The sequence below is a fragment of the Myxocyprinus asiaticus genome, chromosome 19 (genome assembly GCF_019703515.2).
Source record: "Myxocyprinus asiaticus isolate MX2 ecotype Aquarium Trade chromosome 19, UBuf_Myxa_2, whole genome shotgun sequence".
NCBI lineage: Eukaryota > Metazoa > Chordata > Actinopteri > Cypriniformes > Catostomidae > Myxocyprinus > Myxocyprinus asiaticus.
The window spans coordinates 34,038,887-34,065,308 of NC_059362.1; the positions used below are offsets into that span (position 1 = coordinate 34,038,887).

Sequence of the window (26,422 nt, forward strand, 5' to 3'; positions counted from 1 at the left end):
CTCTCGATCACATTCCAGATGTTTTCAATGGGGTTCAGGTCTGGAGATTGGGCTGGCCATGACAGGGTCTTGATACGGTGGTCCTCCATCCACACCTTGATTGACCTGGCTGTGTGTCATCGAGCATTGTCCTGCTAGAAAAACCAATCGTCAGAGTTGGGGAACATTGTCAGAGCAGAAGGAAGCAAGTTTTCTTCCAGGATAACCTTGTACGTGGCTTGATTCATGTGTCCTTCACAAAGACGAATCTGCCCGATTCAAGCTTTGCTGAAGCACCCCCAGATCATCACCAATCCTCCACCAAATTTTACAGTGGCTTGTAGGCCTCTCCAGGTCTCCGTCTAACCACTAGACGACCAGGTGGAGGGAATCGAACTTGTTTTCTTTGCATTATTCGAGGTTTTTTTATATTTATTTTATTTTATTTTTATTTTTTTGACCAGTTGACGTTTTCTGCAAAGAAATGCTCTAAATGACAATATTTTTATTTGGAATTTGGGAGAAATGTTGTCAGTAGGCCTACCTTATAGAAAGAAAAAAAATGTTCATTTTACTCAAACACATACATATCCATAGTAAATCCAGAGAAACTGATAATTTAGCTGTGGTCTCTTAATTTTTTTTTCTGTATATGTGGGGTTCAGAGATTGGTGAGGGTTCACCTTCGATGATGGGGGGTGCTGTTGAACGTCAAAGACAGCACCAAGTATTTTGCCACGTAATTACGTGAGCCTTTCAGCTCCATCTTCTCTCCCAGGGGTCTCAATTTTTCATTTACAACCCAGTCCACTGCATGCCAGTGAGCGCGCCGTTTGAAGTGCTAGAACGTGTGTTCCCATGTGTGTGTGCGAGAGAGCAGAGGAGAAAGCCAACAGCGTCGGAAAGGCGGTGGAGTGTCCTGCCTCCTCTCGCCTTCAGCTAGCTTTACGCACATGCATCTGAAAGGCATCAGCATTTCTCGATCCATGCTCAGTCAACAACTCCGTAGGGCACGAGGAGCTTTTCGTATTGAACCACAGTGCTGAACCAACCGTTTGCAGAAGAGATTCTATGGCTATGAGTGAGCGGATTCAACAGACTTCATGGTCTTCACAATCCTATTAAGTTCCACAAAGTTGTAGACACTTTTACTGTCCCACCTGGATCTATGGGAACAGCTTTCATTGTGTGCACAGGCAACGAAGACATTTCTCATCGGTTTTTTGAGGCGCTGTTTTATATGATTTTTGTCTTCAAATATATGCAGGGAGGACCAATTTGGCTAACCTAATACTGTTGCCCCGTTTTTTCCCCCCTCGTGTATCGTATTTGCGTCATGACTTCTAGCTATGCTCATGTAATGGACAGACAAGCAACCATATCCAGCAGACTGGAGAGTCCCATTACAGTCAACCTGGAAAACCTGCAGGCCAAAAAGAACTTCTCGGTGAGCCACCTGTTGGATCTAGAGGAGGCAAGGGAAATGGTCGGTTCTCAGACGGACGAGAGAGTAGGGGAACCGGGCAGGACTATGCTGGAATCCCCGGGGTTAACCAGCGGCAGTGACACAACGCAGCAGGAAAGTAAGTGTCTGATTATACAGAATAGATAGATAGATAGATAGATAGATAGATAGATAGATAGATAGATAGATAGATAGATAGACTACAATACAATGTACAACATATAGGCTACTCTATATGCAAGAAACTAAAACACAGCAGACTACCGAATGTACAGAAACATGCCGGATTGTGTGGAAGGATAATACGAATGTATACACTTATAACGTTATACAACACATTTAACGTCCATTTATATTACATAGGCTACAGGTGGCAGATGATATAAAAGATTCTCTGTCAGATTTCTTGACTATTGGATTCTGCAAGTGTGGTGTGGGGAGCACATTGTCAGAGTTAATCATCCAGAACCACAGTTATTACTGACTTTTAATTGAACTATTACACAATTATCTCGTTAGCATATGTAGGCTAGACATGAAGCAAATATTTTCCACAGTAGAATAATAGCCTGCTGGTTGAAAAATAAGACCGCACGAGAAAAGTTATTCTTTTGTGAATGCGTCATAATTTACGATTCTTGGCATTCCAGTCCTTAATCCAGCAATAAAAAATATGGCCTCGCGACAACATTCATTTGTATTCATTTTTATGAGTAGAACTGCTTCCTTGCTGCGACATTAATTAGATAGGCTTATTTGCTTTACATAATAATACAAATGATAAAAATGTCAGGAAGGGCTGAAGTGAATGGCAGGTTGATATAATAAAATTAGTGGTGCACATAAATCAAACTACACTGATGTGATGTAACTATTAACCAAAGGAGGAATCTCGAATCTTCAGCATATAAATAAAGGAAAAGTCAAAATATTGCTGACTGGCAACAACGCATTTTATCAATAATATCTAAAAAGATGTTAAAATAGTGTTAAAAAAAAAAAGGTTAAATATTTATTAGGATTAGCCATTTAAATAATTTATTTAGCTTTGTCTTTGGAAATTATGAATGATAAAAAAATGAGCGAATAAAAGAAAATCCAGAGACAAGGTTCTAAATCCACTATAGTTTCTGGACCTTTTTTGTCCAATTAAACACTGTAATTTGTCATCATTATCCTGCATCCGGAAAACATATAAATGCAATTATGGTATCAAATGGCACATTTTCTTTCCCCTGTCTATCAGTATATATATTTTTTCTCATGTTTTACTGGTCGTAATTTTCTTGCACTTTGTAGACATGTTTTATTTTATTATGGCCACATCCTTACAGTTTAGAATGTATGTTACGAGGAAATTATTTTATTAGGATCTGTCAAATAGTTTATTACGGATAGGCCTACGTCTTGTTTTTCTTTTTATCGCAACAATTTGCCGCTTTTGGCCTGTAAATTGCCGTTGTAAGAAAGTTAAAATAAAAAATTGTACAACTTTTTCCGACAGTTTTTATACTATTTTTAAAAAATTCTACGAGGCTTGCAAGTACTATATAGTAGGCTGTTATTACAGTAGTTATAGCATCATTTTCGCCTTATATTATCAAGCGCGCGATTATAGAACTCCGTGAAGAAGCATAAATTGCTTCTCTTTTGGTGTGCAATTCATCATGGCTTTCACTCACACAACTATATTTTCATCCCATGAAAATGTGCGTTTGATTTTAGACTATAGTTTCCAAATAAGCTCAATAATTTGTGTTTTTACAGGCAACTTTTGACTGACTGATGTGAACAACTCTCATTGGTATAGGCCCACAATCCAGCAAGTGTAGTACAGATTGAATTCTATCTTCTTATTGTCATCTAACCAGGCTAAAATGCTTGGAAATGAGCCTACAAATACAGGACAATCAGAATAAAATGAAAGCATAAAAGAACACATTAGAACATAATGTAAGTTGGTCTTCTTTTATGTATTGTTAGTTTTTTCACACACATGTGAGTGTTTTTCTGGAAGTTCTTTCACTTTAGTTAAGTTTTGCAGATGTATTTTTTAGTGTTCCAGACAACAAGCCCAATGCCCCATTTAACAGCTTGTGTTTTCATTTAATTGTAGCAAACAGGAAGTTTAAATAGTAATTAAACTGACCTTTACAATCTGTTGAATCAGAAATCCAACCCAATAAAATGTTGACATTTCACAATCTTTCCATTAGGCTTTAAGGGCCTACAGGCCACCCAACCCCTTGCTAAACCGGTCAAATTTTCTCTTGTGATCTTCTTGTATCTTATATCTTATAATAATATAACATAGCATTGGATTTTATTTATTGCAAAATTAACATATTGATTGATGAATGTCTATATTAAAACCGTAATGTAAACATGGTGTGCTATAGGCTAGAGTTTGAATGTCAGTTGGGTGATATCGAGTCTCATGAGAGTTAAAGTTATTTTATGTTTTTGGCTGAAAAGTGGGGCTACTCTGATGGGAATAGACTCTTTAAATGTGTTTTGACACTTTTTACTACATTCTTTCTTTTTTGGTAAAAGTATCCAAGTGGAACAAGAATGAAAACACATTTTGAGGACATTTAGCTAGAGATTGGTCGGACTAAAGAAAGGCATTGTTAGGTCAGTGTCCATCCCTGTTTGTATCTCTCCGAGCAATTGAATGAGAAATATAGCAGGAGCTAGAACTCAGTTTCTGTGATAGCACAGTTTGACTGGCAACAGAATGTCATGAAAAAACAAAATAAAAAAAACATGATTTACATTTCTAAATGATTGGACAAAACTATGTCAGTAAGTTGCCACTACTGATGGTTTAAGGTCTTGTGAGAGATGTCTGATCTCTTTACAAAATGTTTTAATTAGATGCTAGGATCACTTTGCTCATTGCCTTGTTAATTTGATTTATAGTGTAAAAAGTTACAATCCAGGCCATAATAAAATAGTACAAAGGGAAATAAATCATTACTTTGTAAATATAATATATATTTTTATTTACACTTATTTGCAAAAACATTTTACAAGTCATTTACAGTTCATAAATGTTCTCGGATTCCCTCTAAAATAATACCATAGCCATACAACCTTCATATTTTTCAGAATCCCATCTTTTATCAGAAGTTATCTGTTGTAAATCAAAGGCAGAAGAGAACGACAGAACTGGAAAAATGTCAAGAATAATAATATAGCAACTTAGTGAACGCAACACTTGCTGATGGACAAGATTATAATATGAATTGTTAACTAAAGTGCACTGATTCTATAAGCCTGGCATAACTGTAAATCTGTGTGCACTGCTAGATGAGCAGCTAAACTCAGAAGAGAAGAAGAAGAGGAAACAGCGGAGGAATAGAACCACATTCAACAGCAGCCAGCTGCAGGCTCTGGAGCGAGTATTTGAGCGGACACACTACCCAGATGCCTTTGTTAGAGAGGACCTGGCACGCAGGGTCAATCTCACTGAAGCTAGAGTTCAGGTAAGCTCCACATTTATCAATCATCTTAGGCACACTGCAGTTCATTAGGTCAAGTTTGTTTTCCTGGAAAGCTATATACTCACCCCACTGATGCAAAAACATTAAGTTTAGTGATAAATTAGACCAGCAGTTCTCAATTGGTTTTGCTTCAGGACTCACATTTTACATTGGACATCAAGTGGCGACCCAATCAGTACCAAAATAAAGTAAACAAATACATAAAATTAAACACTGAAATTGATTATTACCATGAACTGCATTGGCCCAAATATATGCAAAATTGTTAAAGGAATATTCCGGGTTCAATACAAGTTAAGCTCAATCGAAAGCATTTGTGGCATAATGTTGTTTACCACAAAAAAATAATTTCAACTCATCCCTCCTTTTCTTTAAAAAAAGAAGCAATAATCGAGGCTACAGTGAGGCACTTACACTGGAAGTGAATGGGGCAAGTTTTTTGAGGGTTTAAAGGCAGAAATGTGAAGCTTATAATTTTATAAAAGCACACATTAATTCTTCTGTTAAAACTCATGTATTATTTGAGCTGTAAAGTTTTTACTGGCATTTTAGGGTTTGTTGACATTACAGCATCATGGCAACTAAGTTATAAAATTGGCTATAACTTTACACAGAAAAGGTTAGTAAGTGATTTTATCACATTAAAACCATGTTAACACACTTACTGTTTATGCCTTGTGGCTATACTTTTGAAGCGGTAAGTATTTTAAGGCTTACGGCCCCATTCACTTTAATTGTAAGAGCTTCACTAACCCAGATTCTTGCTTATTTTTTTTTTTTATTTATTTTTTTTTAAAGGAGGGATGAATTTTTGTGGTAATTAAAATTATGCCACAAATGTTATCAATTCAGCTTAACTTGTATTGAACATGGAATATTCCTTTAACTACGCACAATTTTAGGCTTGGCTGGATTTTATTATATACATTTAGCATTGTTTTTTCCATGCTGTCCGTAACAGATTAGACAAGACCTACAATCCATATTTGGGTTGGAACCCACAAGAATACAATAAACATAACAATAAGCATGTCATACATTTATTAACATATACACATTTAATAATAATAACTCCATTGCAGTTTTACGTATTATACTTAAAAACTAAAAAATTTTGAAATCTAAAGAAGCTGAAGAGATTTAATAATTTGCCTAATTCAAGGTTTCAGTAAGGTTGCAGTTACAGTGGAGCATGATGATATGCCCATCACTGTTACAACAATAAATCTTTGTACACCAGTATCACCACTGTCATTAGCCTTATCATCAGAGTTCAACATAAATGTTTAAAAAGCCTCAGACGATCACTCGCCCTCTCAGCACATATGTTGTAGGCCGCAGCCACTCTCCACATTCTCCTGTAATGAGAATGTTTTTGTAGAAAGATGGGGATTATTCCCATTTATAGATCAAGAGAGCTCAAGAGAAGGAAGGAACGAAAGGAAAGAAAGAGAACAAACACATCTGTAATTAATGTGTCCCAGAAAGGGTTTAATACAGAAATGCTTTGATAAAAGAGACTTTGAGTTCATTCCTGAGGTGCTGCGTAACCGGACACTGTGCCTCCACCAGGCCTGGTGCTGCAGCCAAGGCTTAAAGATTTGGGCTTCCCGCTCTGTTTCAACCATGTTTCACAAGCAGTTGTATTTCACAGAGCTCATTCTGCAAGCCTCTGATCTGTCCTCTGCATATAGGTGTACATGTGTGTGCCAGCGGATAAGACTCTATTTCAAAAGGCACTGCAACATAGTCCTCACAATTCTTTTAAAGAACTACAGGTTATTTTGTTAAAGTGCAGCATAGCTTAGGTAGTTTTCATAGAACACATAGATTCCCTCTTATACTGTAAGAGTGGTGATGTAGATGTGGGTATACTGTATACAACTGTACCAAGTGGGTGCATGCAGTTGTTACCTAAAGAGGTTGTTTTTCCCGATCTAAATTACTTTTGCTGGTGTAATCTAATGTAGTCAGGTTAATTCAGTTATATTAAATAATATTTTGACCAGCTAATTTAGATGTTACTGCACCATTTTAAAGGAATGTTCTGGGTTCATTACATGTTAAGCTCAATCAACAGCATTTGTTGCATAATGTTGATAACCATAAAAAAAAAAAACTCGTTTCTCGATTATTTAAATAAATAAAAAAATTGTGGTTACAGTAAGGCACTTACATTGGAAGTGAATGGGGCCAGTCCAGACACACTAATATACACACTGTTTTAAAAGTATAGACATAAGATGTAAACATTATACATGTAGACATGATTTTAGTGTGATAAAATCTCTGTTCAACATGATTTTAGTGTGACAAAAACGATTACATGGCTTACCGGCGTTACATCGTCATGAAAACGAATGTAATATTGGATATCATTTTAAACAGATAAGGTTAGTAAGCAATTTTATCACACTAAAATCATGTTAACTTGAATACTGTTTACATATAGTGGCTATACTTTTGAAACAATGTGTATTTAAACATTTATGGTCTGGCCCCATTCATTTCCATTGTAAGTGCCTTACTCTAACTGTGATTTTTCCTCTCTTTTTTTTAATAATGGTGATTTTTTTGCTGAAATCACCATTATGCCACAAATGATGTAAACTGAGCCTAACTTGTATTGAACCCAGAATATTCCTTTAAATTACCTGAATAAACTTCTTTCAGTGTCAATGAATTTTCTTATCAGTGTTCTACCACCTCATGTAGCAATCTTAAGCATGTATAACTAGTCAAATTTAAGTCAGCTACAGTCACAGGAAGGTCTGAAAGTTTATAGCCTTGATCTAACATTTTATTTGATTGTTTTTGATGCGGACAATACTATTCTGTCAGTCTAAGAATCTGCTTTGCTGTGCAATTTGTCTTTCATCACAGTGTGCTAAATATCCAGTGTAACCGCTCTACTGTGTTATTTTGGGTTCTGTTTTCATAGGTGTGGTTTCAAAACAGACGGGCAAAGTTTCGTCGTAATGAGCGGGCAATGCTGGCCAGTAAGAACGCTTCACTCCTCAAATCCTACTCAGGAGATGTAACGGCTGTGGAGCAGCCTATTGTCCCCCGTCCCGCACCCCGTCCAAATGACTACCTTTCCTGGGGGAATGCTGCTCCTTACAGGTAACCCTCTGAATCCTTGCATCCTTCTCATTGATGTGCAGGATTGCTCTGGTTTCATTTCCACTCTTTACATGTCTGCCGTTTGCAGTTTTAACACAGTGATTAGTACATTTTCTGTATTTTGTTTTTACAATTTCAGACTATTGATGGTTTTCAGTTAGGTTTCTTTCACAATTTCATTCTTTTATTTAAATTTTATTTTTTTGTTGTGCTTTTTGGCCATTATTTTAGAAGATAGTAGATTCAGACAGGAAAGTGGGAACAGCACAGAGACATGACCCAGGCTGGATTCGAACCTGGGTCACAGTGCACCAACGGCTCTTACACAGTTTCACTCTTACGCTTTTCTGTTTTCTTTGGAAATTGTTAATTTTAGAGGGGGCGGAGTGCTGGGCTGCCAAATGGCCAAGTAGAAACAGCAATGCTTTTCTTTTCCCAGAATTGTCTCTAGCAGCACAGGGACCCATTAGCTAGTCATTTTCCACCACTTTCTGTAGAAGGGATGGTGAGTTGAGCCCCTGACGATGAAGTGATAATCTGATAACAAACCATATTAAATCCGCCTATGACCCCCGTGACCTTTGGGTCATAGGATATGTATTGAGTTTGACTAGCAGAGGAAGAAAAGTCCATTGGGCAGGATTTTTTGTGACTCTGGTTACACTGGTTATGATTCACAATAATCTTCCTTCTTAAAAGCCATATAGAGTAACTAACCCTGCCACTCCGGCCAAATACTTTTCCCTGCAGCTGAAATACGCAACTCCGCAAGACCGGGAACACTTTCTGGCATGGCTACATATTTGACCAGTAACCATTCCAGTAAAATTTCAATGCACATCTAAAACATTACTGTGCACATATAATGCATTTATTTCATATTAATGCAGTATTTCTGAAGCATTAATATATAACTATTTATATATTCTTAAGCTGGTACCCAAGGCCGGAGGGAGGGCCCATGCGAGTGCCACAGAAAATGCTGCCCACAGAAAGCAAGTACTTTTCACATTTCTTTTTATGGTCTCACATTGAAATAGGAGATTTAAGCAGTATATTTTTGATTCACATAAGGGCAATAGAAGTTCCCTGTCCTGTTTTTTTGCAACTTGATTTACTCAGATTTGAGGCTTGTTTCTCAGTCAATTAAATTAAATTTTTTAACATAAACTTTATTTGAATATTTATTATTTTAACATTTGAATGTTAGCCCACTCTGACTGTAGCTATCCTTTTCATATCTCATTTTTAGCACCATGGCAACCTACCCACCCACTTGTGCCAACACCACTTCCACACAGGGAATGAATATGGCCAACAGCATTGCTAACCTGAGACTGAAAGCTAAAGAGTACAGCCTCAACCAGGTGCCCACTGTCAACTAAGCCTGAAAAGAGGAACGAGAAGAGGGGACAACAGAGGAGCACAAGATGAAGAGAAGAGAAGATCTCAGAGGAGCTGGATGAGTTTGCCCGTAGTAGAGTTTTTTTTTTTTGCCTACCGCAGCGTACAGTGGATATAAATTTTCGCCCCCTCCTACAACAATGGAATTGCATTGTTGTTCCTATCATTTGGCTTTTTCCTTCATCACCGATGAAGGGACGTTTCTGAGAAACTAAATCTAATTTGGTACTGACCTGGAGACTGTAAAGACAGCGAACAGTCCGCTCCTCTGAGAACAAGTCAATGAGCATAGCTCCACTAAATCAGTAAGAAGTGGCAGACAGAGTGTCTGGATGCTGTAAGCTCTCCTTTCTTTGTTCTTTTATGGCTTAATTTTGGGTTAACTGGACGAGACGTAAAAAAAACTTTCATGGCAAACAATGGAGGACTGTTGTTCACCACTGAACAGTTTAAATTACACCAGGACTAGATGTGTCTGTTTGATGCAGGGTTTTGGCAAAAGAATCACCAAAACTAATTTTCCACAACAGCCAGTGGTAAAAAAGACACATTTGTGGACTTTTAATCTGTGGCAACTGTCTAGACATTGAATGTCACATGTTTACAACTATCAATGCAAATAGTAGGCTTTGGGCTGGATTGTAAGATCTTAATGTCAGTTCTAGACTATTACACCACTGTTTAGGCTAAATGCTTTTCCCCATGGTGACATATGTATCTGCTCACAATACACTAACAAAATTGCATTTCAGTTTTTTCCAGAGGTGATGAGTTGTGTTTTTCTTTCGATCATATTTTTCCTTCTTATATTTGGAAAGCATATGGTAATAAAAAACATTTTGAAGCAATAAATAATATACTATTGTGTTGAATTCTGCGGTCGAAAAGACATGCTTTGTTTAGTGACTGTTTTTGTTGTTTCGCTAAATGCTGACATTTGAGAAACTGTTGCAGGCAACAGTGTAACAACATTATAAAATGATTATATCTGCATGTAAAATGTTTTGCTTTATGTTAGTCGAAACACCAACGTTTAAAAATGACCAATGCTACAAAATAAAAAAGGCAAAAATGAATTTTGTTTCCCATTATAGATATTTCTGGGTATTGATATGCCCTTGGAATTACAAACATGCTATATACTAAAGTTTTGATTAACCTGTTGTTAACTTTTTGTCTTCTCATCTTTGCCCATGTAATCATCTTTAAAAATGGAATACACATTTAAATATAGCAAAGATGATCAATGGGAGTGTGTTCTGCTTCATTTAAATGTGTATTATTCAGTGTCATCAGAAATCATTTTTGATAGTCATAGAATACTGCACAGCTTTGCATGTTATTGATGGAATGTGAGGTGGATCTTTAAAGGCCAATTCACACTGTCCTAACAAACTCCAAAAAGCATGGATTAGTGTGTTCACCCTGTTGGCATTTGTTGGGCCGGTTTGATAATGTCATGCCAGTTAATCCTGTTTAACATCTCTGTTGATCCTTAATGGTTTGAACACACAAAGACGGAATAAGCTACATTGTGTATTCCAGTTCACATTAAACTGAATTTAAATTACTCGTGTAAAGCAGCTTATAAGCTCGGAAAGAGACTTTGTGGGGTACTGTGAATGATGCTGTGTGCAGCAAGTCAAGATTATACAAGACAATAACAACAAAATAATAATAAAATCCTGATCAGTGTAAATAACATAAATAACTGAGGTCAATCAGCAGCCTTTCATAGCATATTAAATACCTACAAATGTTTTGCCAATCATACCCTCAACTGCCTCTGGGCTTTTTCAGGGTTAACAAGACTTTACTAAGTTGCTTTACTAACTGTGGTAATTTAATTAGATCAGTTGTTCTTTTGACATAGGCTAAATACGTACAGTGGCACATAGAAGCTTTAGATTCCCATGTTTTACTCTGCAGTACAAGAAATTTAAGTATGGATTAAATCCTCACATATATTCTGTCTTTACTCTGGTTGAACAATGTGATGATAGGAAAATTTTCCGGTTGCAGAGCGTGAAGTTTAGTTTTCGCAGCACAGTCACGCATATCGATGAAATCTCGGAACCACTGAACCCTATGCCAATAGACTGAATATTTATTTAAACATGAGTGTATGATGTGACCACTTTGGGGAATTTCAGAATGTTTCAAACAGTTTACGTCTTAGTCTGTATAACTTCTTTTTACAGTAAATGCTGATTTTTCAACGGTGGCCACCTATTATGTCCTGTAAAACCTTTTTTTGAGAGGAGAATACAGAAGCAATGGTAAAGCAAGCATGTTTGTATAATATATGTCAAAAGACAAATGAATGTAAAAAAGACAGTTGTAAGTGTGTAACATAACATAATTTGTTTGTATATCAATGTAAGCTTACATTTACACCCACAAGTGTTGAGTAGTGAAATGACATGATTTTTGTGTGTGTGTGTGTGTGTGTGTGTGTGTGTGTGTGTGTGTGTGTGTGTGTCTAGTTCTCTGTCCAGACTGTTGCATGCTGTGCCGCTCAGTTCAGCAACTCACCTTTCAGGCAGCCGAGCCCTGCTGACCTGAAATGCTTCCAGATGTGCGTGGGCTATGACTCGCTTGCCCCACCCCCAGCCCCATCACCTCAGGCCTGGGCCCCTCCATCAGGCCTGACAGCATCCCCCTTGGATGGGTGTACTCACAGCCGCCCGCGCAAATGACATACAAACACCTCACCCCCTCAGCACCACATCTGGAGTCTATTAAAGAGGAAACAGTCAAAGTGAATGTATGTGTGCCTGTACTCTTATTTTTGTTACTTTTTGTGACCTTTGTCCCTACATCTTCTCTTGAATCCGAAAACACACTCTACACATGTATGCGAACACAGACGATTCTAGTTACGCAAGATTGATTTTGTGCATTGTTGCCTTCTGAAATGTGTCAGACCAACGCAAATGGGTGTTGCATTCTCAGAGTTGCCACAAGGGGCAATATGGACTTTATTCACAGAAGCGCCATCTTTGATTTTTGATGGGAATGACAATGAGGTTGTGAGGAATAGTCTTACAGTCTCTTCAATGTGGTGTGCTGTGGTTAAAAGTGTTTTGGATCGTTCCGCTGATGAAACACTGAAAAATGTATCTTCCCAATAAATTTCAGTTGACAGAAAACTCCAGAAAACATGAGTTCTGGAAAATGAGATGGGATCTACAAGCTTTATAGAGTTTTAAACAGTGCATGCCACTGAAGAGACTGTAAGTCTATCTTTCACAGTCTCGTTTTCATTCACGTCAAAAATGGTGCTACTGTGAATACATTTTATTTTTTTTGCAGTGAAAATGTGAAATTTTACTTCATATATAAATAACTAATTACCAGTATATCAGACCATTTATAGGCCTATGTATAATCATAGACCCCTGCAGATAGAGTCCAGACATCAAAAAGTTTCAGTCTTGACAAGTATTTTTCCAGTTTAGATCGGGAAATGTTCTTGCGTTACAGATGTGACAGTTTTGTCAGATGTGACAAAAAATTCTGTGAATTGAAATGCACAATCCAGAAATAATAATAGCCACAGAATATAGAAGGGTTCACACTCCTAAGAATATGTAATACTGATTTTTATTCATTTTCGTTTACACATAAATAGGGAAAAACCAGCGTTACAGACGTGACATCTCTTCAATACGTGACAGTTGGAAAGCAACACTTCCATCATGAGGGGAAACCATCCAAAATGCTTTAAAACATTTGTAGACTTTGACCTCTGAGACACATTATATTATGTTATAATACCCATCAAGTCTGCATGATGAATTGAAATAAGATTGAAATCGCCATTTTTCCAAGGTATGGCTGACATTTTGGTGATGTGGTCTTCTGCTGTTGTATCCCATCCACCTCAAGGTTCGACGTGTTGTGTATTCTGAGATGCTATTCTGCTCACTACAATTGTACAGAGTGATTATCTGAGTTACTGTAGCCTTTCTGTCAGCTCAAACCAGTCTGGCCATTCTCCGTTGACCTCTTTTCATCAACAAGGCATTTTTTCTCATTCTGATGGTTGATGTGAACATTAACTGAAACTCCTGACCCATATCTGCATGATTTTATGCATTGCACTGCTGCTATACGACTGGCTGATTAGATAATCGCATGAATAAGTAAGTGTACATGTGTTCCTAATAAAGTGCTCAGTGAGTGTTTATTCAACTGGGCCATGCATTAGCAAAACATTGGAAAACTGCTCACATCTGCATTTGGCCTTAAAGCTGATTAAATAAAGATTAATTTTCTCGAAAACTGTGAACAATAAGACGGGGGGCTTATTCTGAAAGATTTTTTTACAGTTCCGTTTGGCGTTTGATGGCGCAGAAGTTACACATTTCAGCTTTAAAGTCAATATAGCAACTTTCCTGAATAAAACCATATCCGGTTTAATGGCACAGACTTTTGAAGATTACTCTTTCGCCCCCTTGAGTACTGAGGTTTGAATACATGTAAAGTATGTTAAATCGGATCGCTCGTTTTCAATGCGCTGGCCAAGCGCTTGTGTCTACGTGCTTGCGCAAAGTATGTTTCTGGCCTTCCAGCTTGTCATTTCTATTTTACTTTCTAACAAATTTACCGCCTTCTATGTCTGTCTTCTGGCTATTGGCTAAGGTGCTTAGAATGTAGCCACAGCCTGTTAATTATATTTATTAAATTATTATTAATTATATATATATATATATATATATATATATATATATATATATATATATATATATATATATATATATATATATAATTAATAATAATTTAATAAATATAATTAATAATTTTCTTTAATCATCACACATTTGCACATATACAGTGAAATTCTTCTTTTTCACATATCCCAGCCAGGCTGGGTTTATTAATATTGTTGTACCCTTTGTGTATTCCAATAAAAAAAAAACATTAAAAAAAAGATTGCATTGTGTTCTGACATTCAGTACACTCTGATATTGAATGTAGTGGAATGAAATTTGCTGTCATGTAAAGTTCATGGACCACAGTCCACCTGCTGAGAAACATATCATCATTATAGTGAAGACAAGCCCTTTTTATGGCTTGTTTAAATGTACACTACCAGTCAAAGGTTTGGACACACCAACTCATTCTAACACATTTTAGAATAAAGTCATCAAAACTATTAAATAACACAAATGGAAGTATGGAAAATACATTGTGACCATGAAAAGTCTTCAAAGTAGCCACCCTTGGCCTAGATTACAGCTAGATTAATCCCTTCATTATCTGGTCCACCTATCAGTTTTGTAAAGAAATTCATATGGCTCAATTAAAGTTGTCTACAAAAGTCAAGTATTAAGGCATAAGCCTTCAGATCAAAAGGTTTTTAAGATCATGAGAAACATGAATTCAATCAAGTGTGTCCAAACTTTTGTTCCCTAATGTGATTTTACTTGCATGCATGACTGCTTTGTGTGGGTTTAAAAGTGTATACACTACTGGCTCTGTGTTCTTGGGGATTTTTAAAATACTGACCTCACACAAACCTGCTGAAAGCAAAAAGAGTAACTCCCAGTGGCAGCCATATAGCTTTCTATTTTGCTGTACTTCACTGTGTCTGTAATTACAGAGTGACTCTACAAGATCAAAGGATGCTAATTATTATTCAGTAGACATTTGGGGCATGTTAACTGGCTGTTTAGACATCTCAGCCTTAGATGAATATGTATTTTCATTTCCTATCTCTTAAATATACCGCCAGCGTGCACAAGTCTGGTGGCTGACATGACAGGCCCCCGTCGTCATCACCATGTAATCAACTTCAGCTTCACCCAGCACAAAAAGTCACATCTATTCCCCCTACAGCTGAACTATTTAAAATATGTGCTGTTAAAAGGCTTTTACTTATAAATGGGGCAATGGAGAAGTGGATTGGGGTTTGGGTTTAAATGGTTCAGAGCAAAACACATGTGAGCCCTGGCCCAGCCTGGTGACAGCTTTCAACTCTCCCCGTTCTGGAGTGAAGAACGGAGAAGAAACGCATACCAAAACATCTTTCTCTCTCGTCAAATTACTTTAGAGCAAAAATCTGTCTTTCCCTCTGTGGCTTGGCTTTGCGTTTTTGGAATGAAATAATCTTTTAATGGAATACAGTTGACCATTTAGTCAACCTTGAAGGGGTCAATAAATTACAGCAGGCTGACAGTACGAGTTATGACAATGTAAGACATAAAATTTAGTTCTGACTTCCTAAAACTGAAGTCACAAGAACAATTTACATTTTTCTCAAGTCTTACCAAAAGAACTCAAAGCTGTTATCTGACAAATGTAACTTTTTTGCAATGTATTTTAAGGCGGCTTCAAATGGCTCAACAAACTTAGCAGAAGACACATATCACAGCTGAGGAGCTAATTAGCACCATCCTGTGGAGTGTTTACAGACCTCTCTGCACTTTTCAGACCAGTAGCTAAATGCAATTTCACTGGGAGTCAAAATGTATTAATATTGTATTAAAGTATTAATTCTTTAAAGGAATAGTTCACCCAAAAATGAAAATTCTGTCATAATTTACTCATTCATACATGTTGTTCCAAACCCCTCTGACTTTCTTTCGAAAAAGGAGAAGTTTTAATGAATATTGCAGTCTTTTCAGTTCAATGGCAGTGGATAGTGCCTCACTTTAAAGCTTAAAAAAGGACCCAAAAGTATCATAAAATTAGTCTATGGGGTTTGTGCATCTTCCTCAGACTTTTGAAGGTTACTTTTTGCCCCCTTGAGTCTGGAGGTTTGAATACATGTTAAGTATGTTCAGTCGGACCGTTCGTTGGCAATGCGCTGGCCAAGTGCTCATGTCTACATGCTTGTGCAAAGTATCTTTTTGGCCTAAGTCTTCCTGCTTGTCATTTGTATTTTACCTAATAATAAATTTACCGCCTTCTTTGTCTGTCCTCTGGCTATTGGCTAAGGCGCTTAGAACATGATCACAGCCTGTTTATTAATTAGAGGTTTTGTACACTTTAAAGCTTTAAAAAAGGACCCAAACATATCATAAAAGTAGTCCATGCAGCTTTTGCATCTCCAAAGGCATATGATAGGTTATGGGGAGAAGCAACTCGAAATCATTTTTCAGCTAAAATCTTGATGTCTGTTACTAATTTATGACATGATAGTGAGTAAATTATGACAGAATTGTCATTTTTGGTGAAGTTTTCCTTTAATAAGTAGACTATTATTTAAAAAGAAGTAGTTATGAATAACATAGGCAAACATCCTTTTCATATTTGTGCCTGCTCTGATTAACATTAGCATACACAAATGACCAAAACTGAAAAAAACAAGCGTTTTTCAACCAAGATCAAACGTTCAAAAGTTGCTCATTTTTACCCAGTCGACAGAATCTGAGGCCTCACACTTGTCACACATATGCTGATATATTCAAGGAGTGTGAAATGGCCTGTTTAGGCTGACCTTGGTGTTTAAACTATCACTAATTTGAGCTGGATAACTTCCTGCTTGCATTACTCTTGCCAGCATGGCAGAGATGACAGAAGTCCTGGCGGCGCCTGCATGCTGGAGAGGAAGCAGCGCTGTGACAACGGCGCCCAAGTCAAATACAAAGGTCAACATCCACCGTGCACCCAAATCTCCCTAGTGCCTGTTAAAACCATAGGACAACACAAATAGGTTGTGTCACACAATTTCCGCCAAGCAACGGTATGGTTTTCAAAGAAAGGTCAGCTCTTGGGAGGATAATTTAAGATGTTTAAAGGTTAATTCAGATGTAGGATCGGTTCTTCGTCATTGGTATAGTTAAGGAAGCCATTTGTTAGAATAAAGCAGAGTATGATGACTACAAATGTGCAATTTCAAACTTAAATGCATACTTGTGTGTATAATTGTGTAGAAAAGACATAAAAGGTACAACGTCAAAAGAAACAGAATGTATGAAGTAAGCTGGATATCCCTTGCAAGAATAAGCATCAAAAGAACAGGTCAAAAGCTTTTGTTTTAAGAATCCCCCTCGACCCTCTGTAACAGTTTGCTTTATATTACACTGTAGAGTCTATTCTTTTAACTTTACAGCCTCCCTGTAAAGTTAAAAGAATAGACTCTACTCAGGAAGTAATCTGGTCATTAATCTTTATTAAAGCCACAATCCATCATATCTTCTCCAAACAGCCGTCGCTTAGATCTGCTTACCACTGTTTTTTATCTTCCAACAATGGGAGAAATAATTTTCTCTCTCTCTCTCACTATCTTTTTCACTCTGTCTTAGTTCAAGGTAGGTTTTCTATTTCAGAAATGATCTCTTCTATGTTTTTGTGCAGAGCTTTGCGTAAACGGGTTGTTGAGGTGGATGGGGGTACACATTGAAATTAATATTATTGTCACATCTCGAGCCAGGTCGAATTCCCCACCAAATGTGCAATTTGGGGATGACGCCTGCCATGGAAAGTCTGTCTTTAATTTTCTCCACTGGCACACACACTGACATGTGCATGCATAAAGCACATGTACACACACACACACACACACAGATGCGCACAAAAAAGGAGAGAGAAGAGAGGTTGAGAAAAAGACACTGCAAGTGCAGAACTGCGCGAGCAAGTTTAATGCTTTAATAATACACACTTTTACTAAATGGGGACATTGTGTTTACAGTATATAAGGTCATTAGAATTACTATAGATTAATTCTAACCACCAAACCCTAAAATAAACTTTTCTTTTTTTAATAATTTGTATGCATATAAAACTATAAAATTAAAAATGTAAAAATATACATATAAAACTAAATATATTATATACTAAATATATGAAAATAAATATAACTATAAAAATAAATATATAAAATAAAAAAATAAATATTTAAAATGTTAACTTTTTTATCATTAAAAACACTTAGAACATATACATCAATTTATTTTATGTATTTAGTAAATATATATTCTAAATGTTTTTAAATTATAAAAACGTTTTATAGTGTAACTTTTTTGTATATTTAGTTATTTATTTTGTATATTTTTATAGTTATATTTATTTTCATATATATATATATATATTCAACAACAAAAAATTATTATAAACGTTTTATAGTCTAACTTTTTTAATATATTTAGTTTTTAACATGTTTAAGTTCACGTTTAAGTATATGAAAACTTTTCTTTTTTATAATTAAAAACAAAGAGAGGTTCTGTCAAACTTAGATATCTTCTGGTGGCAAATTTGTCCCCAAATGTAAACACACCAGTTCTGGTAGAGCTGTGATGAAGTACTCATTTCTATGATCATTATTAAAATATACTTTTCTGTGATAATTAGTCACAACTTTTTTGTTTCATTTTGACATTGTGAGATTTCCTCCATCTATTTGAGGGAAGTTCTGATAACTGGCTCTCTCCACCACTGAAATATATGACCATCATCCATCCTCCATCCTTCCTGCTGTTGTTATCAGTTTCACAAACAGTATGGTTCAGTTTTAGCACATTAGAATGGGCTCCTCTAGATTATGCCATATTTGCATACAATTCAGTTATAAAATAACATAATTAACAATGTTAAAGAGGATGAGATAACAAATAGTTCATGCTTTTTATAATATTTTTGAAACTGTTTCTAGAGTAAATTCTCAGTTTGATTACTGAGCTGAAATATTCATCTGGAGTGCTGGACTGGCACTGACTATAAGATATGAATTGATTTTGAATGTAGACACACAAACAAAGAAATCATTTACATGAACATTCAGTCACAGCCTGCTGGCTTTGATCTGAGAACAGGGATTAACAGGATTTTAAAAAGTGTGATTAAGAGAACTGCACTGTGGGTTCTCACTCTTACTTACAGTAATTAAGAGCATAACATTCTCTAAGTCTGCAACTGTATATTGTTTCAAATTCCTGTTTATTGATCATTGTAACTCATGTCCAGTACATCTGGAGCCTGTTTAAAGTTTTTAGGGCACAATACGTGACTTCTGAGATTTTATTAGGCTTTGTTTAACTTTATTAATCAAAAAGGTATATTTATTTTGGACTAGCTCTTTATAAGGGCCTATGAATAAATTAAAGCACTTTTCAAGCAAAAGCTTGTAAATCAATTGGCTTATAAAGATATGCGCAAGTATTTAAAACTCAGTTTGTTGATGTTTTTATGTTAGCATTCATTGAAAGCAAGGGGCCCTGCAATCCACATGATGTCTCAGTTCATGTTTACCTATTAGACTAGGGGAGAACCAAGTAACCATCTGCATTTAATATAAACCATTCCACCGCCTTTTGAATTAATGAAATATAATGCCGCAATGTTCAAGAATATCTTCTCGCAGGATTTAAGCTGCAATGGGCCTGTGACATTTTGGCTTTTAGGGATGAACTCAAATCATCGGTTTTAAAAACACAGGAAATCCAAATGTCACTTTCATGTCTTGTGTTAGAAATATCCTTTCGCAGATGCTCATTCGGGTACACTGAATGGGAAGAATTTAAAATTAAAAAGTAATCTCTATTTTTAGTTGGATGCTAAGAGAAATTAAGCTTCTGTTCCAGCACCTGGTAGAGCATGCCGCTAGTATCGAAAATGTCAAGGTCATGGGCTCGATTCCCAGGGAACAATGCAATGTAAGTTGCTTTGGATAAAAGCGTCTGCCAAATTCATAAATGTAAATGCTTCTAATTTGTTTTCTTCATTTGGAACTATATCACAACCCACTATGAGAAATGCCTCAAGAGAAATTGTGGTTTACAAACCCTGACCACTTTTATACTGGTGTTGTTCACTGTAATCAATGAACATGAATTAGAGGTGTAATATCTCATACAAACAGAGACAAACAAACGCTCACATCTGGATTTGGAATGGAACTGCACAGAAATTCAGTGGCCTGTGTTAGATTAACATCTTGTCTGTCTCTTCTAATATATTTGTGGTAGTATTAAAATACTGCGGTTGCATGTGGAGGCTGTGTGCTTATTTCAATAATGAGAGAATAAACTCAGAACAAAGGCAACTGTTCCTCTGTACCCCCTCAACCTCAAACAGAAATTAGACAGGATAAAACGAATTGAACAGAGAGGATTTATATAGCTTAACACGGAGGAATCCAAACATGTAGGTTAGCATTAGTTTCACTGAGGATATTACGCTTTTATTATAAGGACTGATAATTACTATAATTAATTCAGTGTTTTAGCGTGCTAATATCAGACAGGGACACTTACTCTTGTCACTGTAATGAAAAAAAGCCTGTCTTTGTGCTTTGTTGTCCAGATGAGGCTTTTCTTATGTAGGGAACAGCAGCTTGTGCTCCAGCCCTGCTGCTCTGAGGGGAGCGGACTGGAATTTGATGCATTTCCCCTTTTCGTGCGCTGGACTTGTTCGCTCACTGCCAACTCTGGGCTCCATTTCGCCTCCACATGGATTCTTCCCTCAGGGGTCACCCTGAGAGCGAGCAAATCGATAACTAGAAAAACAAAAAATGGAAGGCTGTGGACATGGAGGGCGGAGTGCAATATTAACACAGACATGAGGAATGGCTGATGAATCACATACTGTTATGACAGCTCCAAACAAACCAGAGGACAACTGAGGGACAGAGTGATGGGCGAGACTGGGAGAGGCTGCTATATGCGTGTAAGGATGTTACACACAAAAACATGGGCAGTTGACGCATAATATGTCCATTGACCAGATATCAAGATTTTAGGTTAAAAATTCTATGATTGCATAAGGGGAAGTGTATATATTTGTGCCATTTCGAGTTTCTCTCCATTTTAATCAACTTTTTGCCTTCAATAGTTAATTTTAAATGGTCTTGTGGTGTGAGAAATGTATTTTTTAAAGTACAAATATTCAATAGTCCCCTAATTAACATAAGGTCATAAGAGTTGCATGCATTATAATTATAAAATAATTAGCTAAATGCTTTTTAAAGATGGAGCAGGACATGTCAACTTTGCAAAAGTATTTAATTTCAACTACCCACATACACTTTAAACTTGAAAACACATCTCTTACTCTTCGGATGTGCTTAATTGTGCAGCCTGTATAAGACAATAATGAGTCCATGTGAATGATTTTTCCATGCTCACCTCCATACCCACAAAGAGTGATTTTCTCTTACTGGAAGCTAGTGTGGTGAACAGTAAATTGGTAATTTGAAATGAGTAAGAATGGCTAAAGTTAAGGAAACTTGTGCAGCTGTGTTCATTTAATGACGTGCTTTGCCTAGTCTTGGCCACAAGGTGGCCTTCAAATGCACATGGATCTTGCATTCTTACAGAAACATATGGGTTTGAGAGGGCTGTGGGTGGCAGGTACTGTACCATGTGTTTCTGTGACCCAAAAACATTTGACAGCAATTTGTTTAGTTCCATGTTGTTGTGGGTAAATTTTAAGGTTGAGCTTGTTTTATAAATGAACTGGTAACTAGTAACACATAATTATGCTTTTCAAGTAAAGTGTTGCTCCAGTAGCATAAATTGTATCCTTGTTTACCAAAGAGAGAAACAAGGAACTAAAATATGCTGAAATATCTCCACTCAGTGTTCATCTGAATCATGTAAAACCACAATCTGTAATTATCTTTGAGAGAGGTCTTAAAGGAATAGTTCACCCAAAAATGGGAAATTCTCTCATCATTTACTCACCCTCATGCCACCCCAGATGTGTATGACTTTCTTTCTTCAGCTAAACACAAACAAAGATTTTTAGAAGAATATCTCAGCTCTGTAGTTCCACGCAATGCAAGTGAATGGTGGTCAGAACCTTGAAGCTCAAAAAAGTACATAATGGCAGCATAAAAGTAATCCATACTACTCCAGTAGTTAATCCATGTCTTTAGAAGCGATATGATAGATGTGGGTGAGAAACAGATCAGTATGTAAGTCATTATTTACTATCAAGCTCCACTTCAACTTTCACATTCTTCTTCTTTTGTTTTTGGCGATTCGCATTATTCATGCACATCGCCACCTACTGGGCGGAGAGGAGAATTTATAGTAAAAAAAAAGCCTTAAATACTAATCTGTTTCTCACCCACACCAATCATATTGTTTATGAAGCTATACATTTAACCACTGGAGAATTATGGATTACATTTATGCTGCCTTTATATGCTTTTTGGAGCTTCAAAATTTTGGTACCCATTCACTTGCATAGTGAGGAACTACAGGGCTGAGATATTCTTCTAAAGACATTATTTTGTGTTCTGCAGAAGAAAGAAAGTCATACACATCTGGGATGGTATGAGGGTGAGAAAATTATGAGAGAATTTCATTTTTGGGTGAACTATCCCTTTAACACTTTTCAACGTAATAATGTTGTACAGCAAAAGAAAGCATTTGCATCTTAGAACTGGTTTCTACACCTAAAAGTACTCAGATGTGACCTGAACTGAACTCTTTGACTTACCTCTATAATCAAACGAATGTTTACTCTGTTGAAGCTAGGTGGGTTCTTCCTTCATTTTTCCATTTCCTTCATACTTCTTTCCATCTTCCTTGCCTTTCTTTTTCTCCTTATACATGAGATGAGAGAGACAGAAGAAAATTACAATATTTGAATTCTGAGTCACTTCATTCTGCTGTTCCTTCAGTTATGTAACTCAATATATTAACATATATTTTCACTGCTGCCGTGTAAGTAATTCATGCTTACTTACTAGTAATTGATGTGGTAGAGCATAGAAAGTGCCTATTTTTGGTTTTTGTCCTCCATCATCAAAATACTGCCAGAAGTGGCCATTTATCCACCCCCTTCTTCAACACAACCAGAGCAAAAGAAGCTCTACTGGTTCAAAAGTCAAAAATTATTTTATATTTCTCCAACCTGTACCCCTTTTCTTCAAGTATACTGTATGTTAAAACTTAAGAGTGCAATTTCTGCGACACTAGTGTCACCAAACAGAAATGCCAAAATAAATAATGTTTTAAACAGAGTTCCGAATGCATCCTCCACCTGCCATTGGTTGAAGAAAAACACACAGTCTGATGCCATTTGTTGATTCAGTGTTGTTGTATGGGGCTGGAAAGGTAACTCAAACGAACAGAGCAATTTTGGAAAGCGCTACAGAGGCATAATGTTTACATTTTTCAGGGAAATCAGCCTACTAATGGTTTAGTTGTCTCTACCTATTAAGATGGGATAGAAGAAAGTATTTTAACATAAAAAATAATTACACGTATCAGCTTTAAAAGGAATGTTTCTGGTCTAATACAAGTGAAGCTATATTGACAGCATTTGAGGCATATTATTGATCACCACCAAAAAAAGTTGATTACCACATAATGTTGATTATCCTCATTCTTTAAATAAATTGCGCATCCAGTAAGGCAATTACAATAGAATTAAATGGGGCCAGTCAACAAAATGTTAAAATACGCACCATTTCAAAAGTATAGCCACAAAACGTTATCATAATACTTGTTGACATGACTCTAGTGTGGTAAATATCGCTTACTTAGTATCGCTTACTAACCATGTCTGTATAAGTTATATACAATATTTCAAATTCGGTGTCATGACGACGAATTCTCGCAAATAAATGGCCTAATTATCATTAAAAGCCGCATTTTGTGGATTTCTAAAATTGTTTCTATGATGGCCACTTTAAATTGAAGCAAGATATATGTAGGGAGTGACCTGTGATCATAGCTGTTTAGCTTACGTTAGGCCTATGGTGATGAACCTCGATGAAAACCTATCCACACCTCACTGTTACCACGAATTCTGAGTTTAAATTTGCCTAGCTACCTGCTTAATCCTGCTTTGTGATCTAGGCATCAGACGATACACTTTATTCGTGTACTGTGGCGACACCCACAGGTGGAATAAGTGCATCCACCTAAAACAGTAGTCCCACCGCACAAAAATAATATTTAACAACTTTACAGGTCAAATAATAAATGTTTAGGAGTGGGGGCCTGGGTAGCTCAGCAAGTATTGACGATGACTACCACCCCTGGAGTCGTGAGTTCGAATCCAGGGTGTGCTGAGTAACTCCAGCCAGGTCTCCTAAGCAACCAAATTGGCCCGGTTGCTAGGGAGGGTAAAGTCAAAGGTTTTCACTCTCAATGGGGCGCATGGTAAGTTGTGCGTGGATTGCGGAGAGTAGCATGAGCCTCCCATGCTGTGAGTCTCCGCGGTGTCATGCACAATGAGCCACGTGTTAAGATGTGTGGATTGACTGTCTCAGAAGCAGAGGCAACTGAGACTCGTCCTCCGCCACCCGGATTGAAGTGAGTAATGCGCCGCCACGAGGACCTACTAAATAGTGGGAATTGGGCATTCCAAATTGGGGGAAAAAAAAATAAATACAAATAAATAAATAAACATTTAGGAAATCAATGATTCCTGAGATAAGGGACAAAACATGTTTTACATACAAAAGTCATTTTGGATTATTTCTTCAGCACTGGTAGATTATTTCACTTGTTTTGACTATAAAAACTCTGCCAGTACAGTAAGATAAAATACACATGTTAAAAATACATTCTCTGAAAAACCTAAATATCTTATGTAGTGTTGTTTCTAAACCAAGATAAATCAAATTGGTCTTGTTTTAAGGTTTTTTAGATATTTTTACAGGAAAACAATACAAAAATTATTATCAAGAATACGATTTTTGCCCTAATATCAAAGGTCTTACTAGAAAAAAAAAGAAAAGAAAAACAATTATGATATATATATATATATATATATATATATATATATATATATATATACACACATACAGTTGTATTGTAGAGAACTTACTAAGCATTTGTGGAGTAAGTGTCATCATTTTAGTGTGTTACAAAGAACCTGAAACATTATTTTAATCAAATAATGTAAATATAAATAAAAGGCCACCTCTTTGATAATGCTAGTCTGGTGCTTTCACTAATTTATCATGGTAAATATATATATATATATATTATTTTTTTTTTATTTATTTATTTTTTTTAATGGCAGTCTATCTATAGTCTGTCTAGTCTATCTATATTTGAGGAACCAATAGCAGCCTAACATTTTATTAATTACACCACGATTTCGACCAAAAACCTCAGTAAATTATTCGCTATAATAGACGCCAATATTGGAAGAAAACACAAGCACGTGATAAATAATTATTATTTGGGCTCTAGAGTGAAGAGGGTGATGATTGCACTTCACCTCTCTGAAGCATCAGCACGAGACTGCTTTGATATATGGTGCTCTCGCGCTGCTCATCTCCTGACGCGTGTGATATCCGGAGCGCTGCCAGCAGTGTGTGCTGGACTGCGGGGGGTTAGACACACCAAACCAATGACAAAGAACTGTGCATCCATCCATTGCATTCGAAGCAATATATTTACAATGTGATTGATTATTTATTTATTTATTTATTTATTTATTTACCTTAATTTGATTATTTGATAACACGCGATATTGTGAATATATCACGTGGCGCCTGAGATATGGACTAAAATGGATTGGGCACCGACTGATGAGCGATACAAGAGAGATGCTGCTGAGAGGTATGTCCAGTTCATGTGAGTCCTCGATGAAATCTTTGAAAATAAGTTTAAAACCCATGTTGGTCTTATATTTTGGTATAAATAAGTTGATGAAATGAAACGTTGTTTGTAATGTTGAGCAACTGCTTTGTCTCAAAACAGTTACCATGTGTTCCATGTTAAAGACGGTCTGTTTTATAAGCTACAAAGGGTTAATGAACAAAATAATGACCAAACCAATCACAACAGACCTCTCTGCACAATGTGTTTACAAGAAAATGCAGGTATCTGTTATGAATCACCCAAAGAGCCCAAATGTACAATTTAAATATGATTAAACTAATTTAATAGAAGAGCATAATTGATTTATCTGCTTTTGTTAACACTTTACAATAAGGTTACATTTGTTAACATTAGATAACATAAACTAACAATAAACAATACTTTTGCAGCATTTATTAATCTTGGTTAATGTTAATTTCAACATA

The 26,422-nt window shown here is 36.4% G+C and overlaps 1 protein-coding gene across 2 annotated transcripts; it reads left to right on the forward strand.

Annotated features, from left to right (window-relative positions):
* The first annotated feature begins 724 nt into the window (after positions 1-724).
* Positions 725-10,332, forward strand: LOC127456728 (paired mesoderm homeobox protein 1-like). 2 transcript variants are annotated; one of them, XM_051725258.1, is made up of 5 exons: positions 732-1,562; positions 4,757-4,932; positions 7,892-8,073; positions 9,007-9,068; positions 9,326-10,332. In XM_051725258.1, exons 1-5 carry the CDS (start codon positions 1,316-1,318, stop codon positions 9,379-9,381), a joined length of 723 nt encoding a protein of 240 aa, XP_051581218.1. In that variant the 5' UTR covers positions 732-1,315; the 3' UTR covers positions 9,382-10,332. The 2 variants fall into 2 exon arrangements, with proteins under 2 accessions (XP_051581217.1, XP_051581218.1); XM_051725257.1 differs by lacking the exon at positions 9,007-9,068 and having other exon boundaries at positions 725-1,562.
* Positions 10,333-26,422: the final 16,090 nt, after the last annotated feature.